Source organism: Cynocephalus volans, chromosome 2 (assembly GCF_027409185.1).
Source record: "Cynocephalus volans isolate mCynVol1 chromosome 2, mCynVol1.pri, whole genome shotgun sequence".
Classification (NCBI taxonomy): Eukaryota; Metazoa; Chordata; class Mammalia; order Dermoptera; family Cynocephalidae; genus Cynocephalus; species Cynocephalus volans.
In genome coordinates this window covers 55807414-55820000 of record NC_084461.1, presented here as the reverse complement: position 1 = coordinate 55820000, position 12587 = coordinate 55807414, and the positions used below count along the sequence as shown (strand labels likewise).

Here is a 12587-nt window from a genome sequence, read left to right as displayed (position 1 = left end):
CATCTTGGGAGTAGATTTCTGCAACATCACTGTTCTCCGTCAGAAATGTCTTAGAGCTGTTTCAAAGTTTATGCTCTAGGTGATTTTTAAACTGTAAATGATTTTTTAAAGTATACTAAATTTAACAGTAGTATGATATAATTACTGGAATAATAGGAAATGATTATTTGAAAATTCTTTTTTATTAAGTAATTCATTTCTTAGATTTATTTTGTTTTCTTAAGCAGTTAAATGTTAACATTTACATTTTTTTCAGATAACATGATTGTTTTGAAAATTTTTTAAAGCTTAATTTTCTCACTACTGCATTCCCTTACCCTCTTCCCTAGGACTTTAAAAAATCTTAATATAGGGCTGGCTGGTTAGCTCAATTGCTTAGAGAGTGGTGTTGTAACACCATGGTCAAGTGTTTGGATCCCCTTACCAGCCAGCCAACAAAAACAGACACACAAACAAAATAATTGTAATACATTAGAGAATTTATGAGAAGCATATCTACATGAAAGATCTATAAATAAGTATGTTTAATTAGTGAACCTATCCGAATTGGTTGTTTTTATTGTAGACCTCATAAGAAGTGGCAAACCTTGGTGGCTGAATGACACATCTGCTTTTCCTTCTTCACTACCAATTAATGACACACATAGCCACCACAGACAGAAGAGATCAGTGAGCACTGAGCGGTTTGTGGAGACATTGGTAGTGGCAGACAAAATGATGGTGGGCTATCATGGCCGCAAAGACATTGAACATTACATTTTGAGTGTGATGAATATTGTAAGTTTGATCCCTCTATATAATGTTTTACTTAGTAGTTTGTTGTGTTTTTAACTAAGGTGATGGATTTTTACTTTTAAATAAATAATGATAAGAAATCACCTGTCTAAAATAATAAAGAATTGTTTTATTAACGTTTCAATTCCATAGAAAATAAAGATGATCTTCTTGTTCATTTTCAGATAACATGATCATTTAAATGGTTGTTAAATTTTATTTAAAGGGTTTTCTTTAACTTAAACATTGTCTCACCCTCTAATTTCTATATTGTAGTTCATCTCTAGGAGAAAATATTTCTCGATGTAGAAAACTTGTACCTTTTTCCAAGACCTCTTGAGGGTAGAGTTCTAAGTGATACCGGGTAAAAGAATGCCTTTTAATGTACATAATGGTTAAATTCATAAACAATTGTTTTGTCACTTTAAAAAAAATTAAATTATTACCCTATAATTTTTGTCTGACTTTGTGTCTTTTCTTATTTTCTGGAGGTCAGGTTGCCAAACTTTACCATGATTCCAGCCTAGGAAATGTTGTGAATATTATAGTGGCCCGCTTAATTGTTCTCACAGAAGATCAGGTAAGAATAAGTTTGTTTATGAATCTAAGATTCTTAACAGACAGGCTATAGAATTATTTATTATAAAAGAATATGTTTTATTATTGCTCTTCTTAGGAAGTTCTAGCTGAATATGATTTTTAGTTCTAAATATTTAATATTTTAGGCAAATTTTAAATACTTTACAAAAATATACCTCTTATGTTAAAGCTATATATATATATATATATATTAGCTATATGTTTCAGTATGAGTATGAGTATTTGCATGGCATACCTTATAATAATGGTTTTGATTGGTTTTGTATGCTGATAATCTTGCATATGTTCACATTATCATTAAAGCTGAAAGTGGAAAGAATGTCTGTTCAATAATACACAAAATAAACTCTAGGTCAGATATTACAGAGATAAAAATTGGCAAGAGATTATTCCTAGAAACCACTGCTTCTAATTATAGTCCCACTTTAGTCTTCAAAAGTTTTAGCAACTGACCTTAGTAATTTGTTTGGAACATTTCTGGTATGCATGTTGTATTGCAGCCAAACTTGGAGATAAACCACCATGCAGACAAGTCCCTCGATAGCTTCTGTAAGTGGCAGAAATCCATTCTCTCTCACCAAACTGTTGGAAACACCATTCCAGAAAATGGGATTGCCCACCACGATAATGCAGTTCTTATTACTAGGTATGGTTTGTTGCAAGTATTTTTCCTTTGTTTGTTTGTTTGATTTTGTGACTATATTTGGTTCTATTTAAAGCCTCATTCAGGTAATGAGTATAGATAAAGCAAAATGGTAATTTATTTTTTACTACTGAGAAAGAATGTATTACATTATTATTGTGTTTGCATCAAATGAACCAAATAAGAAAAAAGAAAAGATTAAGATTTAACTTAGAGATTTAACAAATAATTTATCTTCTACTGACAAGGCCTGTTCGTAATGTTTAATTGGAAGCACATATATGATTTGTTAACTGGACAAAAAAACATATGAAAAGCAAGATTAAAAAGTATGAGAAAATATATATTTAAAAAATTAAGTTGTCATTCTTGGCTATAAAATACAAGGAGTCTTCAAAAAGTTCATGGATAGGTTTGTATTATCTTTTAATTCTATTTTTCCACTAACTTTTTGAAGTACCTCATATACTGACTATTCTTACCTCTAAGTTTATTAAAAGGGAGGAGGAGATAGGCAGTTATTACCCAATTTACTTACATGAATATTTAATTAAAAATATTTTAAGTAAGATATATAAGCCTAAAGAAGCAGATTTATTATGCTTTGTGTTGAACAGCTTGTCTCTCAAGGGAAATTATTACCCGTTGATAACCAGTGAATTCATATATTGCTTTCCAATTTTACAAAACTGTATTCAGATACATTTTATTCTTTACTGTCCAGCAACAACTGTGAAATAGATAACATATTATTTTAAGTAGATGTTATTTTTCTCATGTTAGAAATGAAGAAACTAGTGTAAAATAGTTAATTAAGTCTTTCAGGATCACTCAGATAATCTAAGAGAGAGAATAGGGCTCAAATTCTGGTGATCCTGTCTTTGATTATACTATGCTGTTTTAGTTTTTTTATACTTTAATTATGATTGGTTAGAAACATTATGCTTAAATCATTTTAAGATAAGTGTGTCTTTTGGGCTCTTAGTATTTAAATATAAAATACAAAATAAAGTAACAACAACAAAAAATAAGCAAAATGGAAGCTAAGTGAAATAATCTTTGTTATCTTGATTATGTCTTTTAATTTCCAAGGCAGTATTTAACACATAGTTTGTCTGTGGTGTGCCCATTGACTCTTCATTAAGCTCTATGGAGGGAGTATATAATATATGGGCGCAGAATCTTGAGGCCTAGTAATAGAATGTGAATTTAGCTTTTTGAAAAATTTCCCTGTCAACTGAACCATAGAGTTAAAGTTTGAGTTCATTTTTTTACAGTTATACTTACTTTAATTGACTTCATCTACCTGGCACCATAAACCAGAAAATTTTGTTTATAACATGCTTGCTGAATAAAAACAACAGTATATGGTTCTATATTCATATGTGTTGACACATCAGTCTGATAAATTCTACAATTCCTCAGAGTCTTGTGGTCTGGAATGTTTCCAGTTATACTTAAGGAATTAAAAATATACTAGGAATTGTGCAAATGTAGAAACCTTTGTGTAAAAAAATATGGATATGATTAGTGTCAATGAAATTACTAGAGGAAAATTTCTATTATATACGGTTAACAAAATGATCACAGATGTTTACATGGCTTCTGTATTTATATTTGTAAAGCCCTCCCTCTTCCCCAAAATGCAACACACAGTGGGCTCCCAATACTTCACATTTTCATTATTGTATCTGCACTGGATTTTTACCTTTTGCGTCAAATGACAGCAGTTCCATCAAGAGTGCACATTTGTAAGTATTCAATAGTGAAATACATCTGGGCAGTTAGCCACCCTTACTTTGCTCTAGCTACAACATTGAGCTGTCCAACTTGTTACTCTGAATTGGCTCAGATATTTTTCTGATCCTCTGCAGAACTCTTCTTTACTTCTGTAAGCTACTTTGAGTGTTTTTTTGATGTCTGGGATTTGAACATAAAATTTTCTTTTTAAACTTGTCTTCTTAGGGTCAGACTAGTACTAGAAATGATCTCAGGATTTAATAGGGCAGTAGTTCAAAGAGTTCATATCTTTTTAGATTGGCTAATGTAATATAAGTTAAAAAAAATGCCTCTTCAGGGCAATATAGAATACTTCTTTGAATTGTTATTAAAGTCTCAAAGTGACTTGTAGCCTATTTAAAAGTCTACAATTATCTTTGTGCAGCTTTTTTTTTTTTTTTTCTGGTGGCTGGTCGGTGTGGAGATCCAATCTGTTGACCTTGGTGTTACAAGGCTGTGCTGTGCTCTAACCAACTGAGCTAACTGGCCAGCCCAACAATTATCTTTGAATTACTACGTCCATAGAGAGACTTATCAAAATGAAATTATTATCGTTTTAAATATTTAGGTACAGTTATTTTTTGGGAAGGGGAGAGGAGTTACCAGTACTTGACTCACCCTTATATGTTTTTGACTTGTGAAATTTCATGTATGTTTAAATCATACTTCTACTTTTAGTAAAAATAATTCTGAGAATTCCACAGGTGATTTTATATTAATGTTGAAAATTGTTTCATATAACTCACTTGTTGACATGTTCAGGGCCGTGATCCCACTGTTTATAGGTAAATCATGATTTATGATTGCTTGAAATATCAGCTCATTAGGGAGAATGTATAATGTGTTTATCGAGAATTCCAGAGGTAAACTGATGGATATGTTTATCTCCACTATGCCAGATTTTGTCCCACGGTCTTAAATGTTTTAAGCAGAAAACCATTTGGAAATGTAGTCACTTAGGTGACAATAGTTACTTTTAAAAACTCAATATGTTATCTCCCTTTAGCAAATGATATCTTATTGTTTTATTTTATTAATTTAAATTTAAAACAAACTGTGCTCTGCAAAGCTGTCAGAGCACTGTGACTAGACAGAAAGATAATAAAGAAATTTTAAGTGTTGTTTTATCTGGCACCAATAATATTGAATTAATACCAAAGGACATATTAAAATTATACTCATTTATGCATATATATTTTTATTTTTATATAAATACATGTGTATTTTGTATGTTAATATTTGTGTATATATGTATACTATATTATATATAATAATTATTAATAATATATAATATAGTGAACTCCTGTTATCACTACCTAGATTTATCAAATCTTAACATTATGCCCTACCCAAGAGCAGCTTCATGTCACTTCCTAAAATGATATACAGTTACTTTTCTGTGTGTATGAAGAGCTCTGAATACCAAAGTTAGTGCTATAATTTCTACATTTGTAGAAATATGGGAAAGTTTTTGTATTATATTATAAATAAACATTAATAGTGAAAAAATGAAACTAATATTTTTATTTTTGGGACCTGGTTTTAGTTAAAATATCAGTAGTAGTAACTTGTATTGATTACTTCTCTTGACTAAATATAATAGAATTATCTGACAATTATTAGTGTATAACTGAATCAGCTTAATGCTTACTAACTCTTCTTTAAATAGTAGAAAGTGACACTATATACCTAAGTCAAGAAATGATTAACACTTTGTACTTGAAATTCTAGAAACAGTATTTAATAAGGTGAAATAGGACTGTACATATATAGTTAAAAAGTTAACTTGCTACAAAACTTTCAAATTATCTTTATTAAACTTTGTATTTAGGTTGTTTTTTTAAATTGACAGATAAAAATTGTATGTATTTATGGTGTACAACGTGATGTTTTGATATATGTATGTACTGTGGAATGGCTAAATCAAGTGTTAGCTTGATATACATTATCTCATGTATTTTATTAAGCTTTGTATTGACAAACTGCAAATTCATAGCTACTTAGGAATAAAGCCCTGCAATTTTAGATTAAGTTATTTTTATTTCCACATGAAGTCAGGAAATATCTACCACAAGTTTATAGTCAAGCCAATTTCTAAATTTATTTTGTGGCAGAATATTCAAGAAATCCATTTATAGTCTGAAATTCAGTAGGAATTTAGTGACATAGAGTATTCTTGCTTCAATGTTTAGCAATTAGCATGAATAGACTAATGTGTACATTTTTTGGCTTTCTCTCCTATAAAGTATTAAAATCATGTTTTTACATTTTTAAGATATTAATACATAACAGTTTATATATTTAAGGTAGGAATTATAGCTTAAGGGTTTTTTTTGATAGCAGCTTTATTGAGATATAATTCACAGACCATGCAATTTACCCATTTAAAGTGGTTTTTAGTATATTCACAGGGTTGTGCAGCCATCACCCTAATCAATTTTAGAACATTCTATCACTCCCAAAGGAAGTCATCCCCCATTCCCTTCATCCCCCACCTCCTTCCCTACTACTCTAGCCCTAGGAAACCACTAATCTGCTTTCTGTCTGTACAGATTTACCTATTCTGGACCTTTCATATATATGGAATCATATAATATATCTTCGTTTGTGACTTGCTTCTTTCAGCATAATGTTTTCAAGTTTCAGCTATGTTGTGGCATATATCAATACTAATTAGCCTAAATTCTTGAAAACTCAAGATACCTAACTTTTAAGAATGTCTCTGCTTATAGGCTATTCTTTAATGTACTTTTACAGTTTTTCATTAATGAAAAACACAGGACTTCTAAATACCTCTCAAAATACAGATGCAAAAATTGCACACCAAGTCAACTAATTTAGTCTTTAATTAAAATGGGCATATTTATCCTCTTAAGGGGCATGACTGTTTGCTTTTGTGCTGCTGGATTATAAAGTAATTAGAATTTCCAATGTCAACTAATGTTTTCAGATGGGATTTTAAAAATAGCTATAAAAAATGTTTCTTGCTAAAACTTGGCCTGTAATGTATGGATTTAAACAAGTTTTCTTATTTTTAAAGAATGTACTATCAGGATTATATATTGACTTCATGTTTACAAATTAGAACAGATAGAGGAAAGTGAAATTAAATGTGGTACATTAACATTTATATGGTATTCATTTATGGATTTTTTTTTTAATCCTTAAGGAAATGCCAATTAAATATTTCATGACCTATTACTAAGCTTTTAAGAATATGTTATGTTTATAGGCAGCATAGGAAGCAGGAATTAAGATTGTGGATGAATTAATTTTGGTATTTGGGCATTTCAAAGCATTTATTATTCTCCTACCACCCTGGTCCCACCCTTCCTATCTATTCTACCACCCATGTCGCTCCTCTTCCTTCTTTAGTTTCTTTTTCTTTCATCCATGCCTTGTTGGTTCCTTACTCAAAAGTGTTTGTCTAGATTCAGTTTCCATTCCAATCTAGGACTATGAAAAACTGGAATGAATATAATTTCTTGTGTAAATTGGGGTACTTTTAAGAGTGAAAGTGGGTGCCATCAACAGTTATGCCTGGAGAACAGGCACAAACTAGGACCTGGCAAAACAGGATTACGGTCATTCCAGGCACTACCTGTGTTTGTTTGTTAAACTTGAACTACAAATGGAAATTAAAAAGAAACTTTTTCCTCAGTGCCTCTGATTAATGAAATACATGCAATGTAGTGAATCATTTTTGTACACACCTGGACTAAAACCTATACCTTATTTGTAGTAGGCATCATTAAGTAGTTAAAGAAGTATGTGTTGTCATAAACACTTAACTTTAAGGAATAGTAACTTTAGTATTTGTATTGGTTTTATGGATGTATTGATGTATTTATATAAGCAAGGGCTTATTATGTACCTGATACTTAAGTGCTTTATAGATAATCATTTAAACTTTAAATAACTGCATGAGATAGGTACTGTTATTATCTTCAGTTTATAGATGATCAAGCTGAGGCATAGGAAAGTTAAGTAATTGGCGAGGTCACATAGTAATTAGTAGAACCAGGATTTAAACCAGGTGATTTGGCTACGGAGTCCTTTTTGAGGAATTGTAAGGGTGTTTAACAAAAACATAATGTGGAGATAGTGTAAGGAGGAGTGGCTCCTGTGGTAGACAGACTTCTAAGATAGCCCCCAATGATCTCCTCCTGGTATTAATGACTTTCTGTAATCTCTTCCCCTTGAGTGTGGACTGGACCTAGTTAGTTGACATCTTAACAATATGGAGTCTTCCTGGCCACGGACAAACTATATTTCTCTACTTACGGGCATAAGCTCAGAGATATTGCAGGTTCGGTTCCAGACCACTGCAGTAAAGTCAATATCATGATAAAGCAAGTCTCAGGAATTGTTTTCCCAGCACATATAAAAGTTATGTTTACATTACACCATAGTCTGTTACGTGTGCAATAGCATTATGTCTGGAAAAAACAATGTAATACCTGAATTTAAAATATACTTTATTGCTAAAAATTGCTAACGATCATCTGAGCCTTCAGCAAGTAGTAATATTTTTCCTCATGGAGGATCTTGCCTCAGTGTTGATGTTAATGTTGATCAGGAGGGTGGTGGTTGCTAAAGGTTGTGGTGGCTATTGCAGTTTCTTACAACAATGAAGTTTAAGTTGGCTGCATCGATTGACTCTTCCTTTTATGAAAGATTCCTGTGTAGCATGTGATGCTGTTTGATAGCATTTTACCCACGGTAGTACTTTTTTTGAAATTGGAGTCAATCCTCTCAAACCCTGCCACTGCTTTGTCAAGTAAGTTTATGTAATATTCCAAATCCTTTGTTGGTATTTTAACAATGTTCACAGCATCTTCACAAGGAGAAGATTCCATCTCAAGAAACCACTTTCTTTGATCATCCATAAGAAGCAATTCCTTATCCGTTAAAACTTTATCATGAGATTGCTACAATTCAGTCTTCAGGTTCCACTTCTAGTTCTCCTGCTATTTCTACCACATCTACAGTTACTTCCTCAACTGAAATCTTGAACCCCTCAAAATTATCCATAAGGGTTAGAATAAACTTCTTCCAAACTCCAGTTAATGTTGATATTTTGACCTCCCACGAATCACATGTTTTTCATGTCATTTAGAATGGGTAATACTTTCCAGAAGCTTTTCAATTTACTTTGCCTAGATCCATCAGAAGAATCACTATCTATGGCAGCTATAGCCTTATGAAATGTGTTTTTTAAATAATAAGACTTGAAAGTCAAAATTACTCCTTAATTCACTGGCTGCAGAATGAATACTGTGTTAGCAGACATGAAAACAACATTCATCTCTTTGTACCTCTCCATCAGAGCTCTTAGGTGACCAGGCATGTTGTCAATGAGCAGTAACATTTTGAAAGGGATTTTTTTTTTTTTTTTTTTCTGAGCAGCAGTTCTCAACATTGGGCTTAAAATATTCATTAACTCACCTGGATGAGAGATTTGCTGTCATCCAGGCTTTGTTCCATTTATGGAACACAGAGTAGTAGATTTAGCATAATTCTTAAGGGACCTAGGATTTTCAGTATGGTAAATGAGCATTGGCTTCAACTTAAAGTCACCCACTGTGTTAGCCCCTAACAAGAAAGTCAGCCTGGTCTTTGAAACTTTGACTTCTCTCTAGCTATGGAAGTCCAAGATGGCATCTTCTTCCAATAGAATACTGTTTCACCTACATTGAAAATCTGTTGTTCGGTGTAGATGCCATCAATAATCTTAGCTAGATTTTCTGGATAACTTGCTGCAGTTTCTACATCAGCACTTGCTGCTTTACCTTGCACTTTTATGTTGTAGAGATGGCTTCTTTCCTTAAACCTTGTAAACCAACTTCTGCTAGCTTCAAACTTTTCTTCTGTAGCTTTCTCACCGCTCTTAGCCTTTATAGAATTGAAGAGATTTAGGGCCTTGCTCTGAACTAGGCTTTGGCTTAAGGTAATATTGTGGCTGGTTTGATCTTCGATCTAGACCACTCAAACCTTCTCCATATCAGCAGTAAGGCTGTTTTGCTTTCTTATCATTTGTGTATTTACTGGAATAGCACTTCTAATTTCTTCTAAGAACTATTACCTTGCATTCACAACAGGGCTAACTGGTGCAAAAGGCCTAGTTTCGGGCCTGTCTTAGCTTTCAACATGCTTTCCTCTCTAACCTTAATCCTTTCTAGTATTTGATCAAAAGGGAGAGACATGTGACTCTTCCTTTCACTTGAACACTTAGAAGCCATTGTAGGATTATTAACTGGCCTGATTTCAATATTGTTGTGTCTCAGGGATTGGGAGATGTGAGGAGAGCGAGAGAGATGGGGTAACAACCAGTCTGTGGAACAGTCAGAACACACATAACATTTATCAATTAAGTTTGCTTTCGCATATGGGCTCGGTTTGTGGTGCCCCCAAACAACTTCAATAGTAACATCAAAGGCCACTGATCACAGATCACCATAACAGATGTAATAATAATGTAAAAGTTTGAGATATTGCAAGAATCACCAAAATGTGACACAGTGACACGAAGTGAGCACATACTGTTGGAAAATGGTGCCGATAGACTTGCTTGATGCAGGGTTGCTACAAACCTTCAATTTGTGAAAAAAATGTAGTATCTGCAAAGCACAATAACGACCGGTATTTAGGTTTTCTTTAATTTCTCTCAGCAGTGTTTTGTGTTTTCATTGTTTTTACCCCTTTGTCATATTTTTAAATGTTTTTGTGAATGCTATTTTTAAAATTTAATTTAAATTTACTTGTCACTGGTATATAAAAATACAATTGAATTTTATATATTGATTTTGTATTTTTCAGCCTTGCTAAATTCATTTATTAGTTTAGTTGTTTTTTATAGATTCCTTTGGAATTTCTACAAAGATGGTTATGTTATCTGAGATTAGAGACAGTTTTAACTTCTTTTTAATCATGAGTGACCTTTATTTTTCTTGCTTATTAGATTGGCTAGAACCTCCAGTGCAATGTGTAATAAAGATGATGAAAAGACATCGTCATCTTGTTTCTTATCTTAGTGGGGAAAGCATTCCGTCTTCCACTGTTAAGTATGATGTAGGTTTTTTTGTTGATACACTTTATCATGTTTAGAAAGTTCCCTTCTATTCCTAGTTTGCTGAGAGATTTTGTCAAGAATGGATGTTGAATTTTGTCAAGTTTAATTTTGCTTTTTTCTGTGTCATTTGAGATGATCATATGGTTTTTCTTTTTTTTAGTTTTTTAATACAGTGAATTACATTGGTTAGTTTAGAATGTTAAACCAACCTTGCACTCCTGAGATAAAACCAATTTGGTCATGATGTATTATTCTTTTAATATAGTTAGATATGATTTATCAAACTTTGTTTATATTTTTTACATTTGTATTTATGAGGGATATTGTTCTAGAGTTTCTTTTTCTATGGTATCTTTGTCTGGTTTTGGTATTAGGGTAATTTTGACCTCACAGAATGAGTTAGGGAATATTTCCTCCTTTTCAATTTTCTGGAAGAGTTTGTGTAGAATTGGTATTATTTTTTCGTCAAATGTTTTGTAGAATTCACAATTAAACCATCTGAACTAGGAGTTTTCTTTGTGGTATGATTTTTAAATTACCAACTAAAATTGTTTAATAGATATAGGGCTATTTAGGTTATCTTCAATGAACTTTGACAGTTTGAGTCTTTCAAGGAAAGTATTGATTTCATCTAAGTTGTTGAATGTATTGGCATAATTGTATGTAACATTTTCTTCTTATCCTTTTAATATCTAGAATTTATAGTGACATCACCTTTCTTTCTGATATTGGTAATTTTGTTCTTCTTTTTCTTTCCTTACCACTCTGGCTAGAGGTTTTAATAATCTTCTCAAATTTAGTTTCAGTGATTTTTTAACTTTTGTTTTTCTGTTTGCTATTTCACTGATTTCTCCTATGATTTTTATTATTTCTATTTTTCTACTTGCTTTGGGCTTAATTTGCTCTTCTTTTTGTGATTTCTTAAGGTGGAAGCTGTGGTCATTGATTTGAGATGTTTCTGCTTTTCTAATATAGGCATTGAGTGTTCTAAAATTTCTCTCTAAATATAGCTTTATCACATCCCATCAATTTGGTTATGCTGTGTTTTATGTCCCATTCAGTTCAAACTACTTTCTAATATTCCCTTAGATTATTTCTTTTTAGACCCATGGGCTACTTAGAATTGTGTTATTTATTTCCAAGTATTTGGGGTTTTTCCCCCCAGGTATTGTACTGTTATTTATTTGTAATTTAGTTCCACTGTGGTCAGAGAGTATACTTTGACTTGAATGCTTTTCAATTTACTGAGATTTGTTTTATGGTCCAGAGTGTAGTCTTTCTTGGTAAATGTTCTAGGTGCACTTGAAAAGAATGTGTATTTGGCTACTGTTGGATGGAATGTTCTATAAATATCAATTGAGTTAATTTGATTTAATCAAATTTTGAGATTTTTAGCCGTTATTTCCCCAATATATTTTTGGTTTTGCCACCCTTCCTTTGGTGATTCCAATTGCACATAAATTTAGCTGCTTGAAGATATCTCACTGATGCTCTGTTTATTATTTAAATTTTTCTCTTCTCTATGTTTTTCATTTTGGGTAGTTTCTATTGCTATGTTTTCAAGTTCACTAATTTTTTTCCTGCAATAACTAATCTATCATTAGTCTCATCTAATTTATATTTTCATCTCTGTCAATGGAATTTTTTTCATTTCCAGTAGTTTAATTTGGGTCTTTAAAAAAAATCTTCCATATCTTTTTTTAGGCTTCAGAAAATATA

The 12587-nt window shown here is 31.9% G+C and overlaps 1 protein-coding gene across 1 annotated transcript in view; it reads left to right on the top strand.

Annotated features, from left to right (window-relative positions):
• ADAMTS6 (ADAM metallopeptidase with thrombospondin type 1 motif 6) overlaps positions 1–12587 on the top strand; it is a 271483-nt gene that overhangs the window by 17849 nt on the left and 241047 nt on the right. Inside the window, exons 4-6 of the mRNA XM_063087265.1 lie at positions 566–777; positions 1271–1354; positions 1875–2020. Coding sequence (XP_062943335.1) covers positions 566–777; positions 1271–1354; positions 1875–2020 — 442 coding nt within the window. The remainder of the gene's footprint in view (positions 1–565; positions 778–1270; positions 1355–1874; positions 2021–12587) is intronic.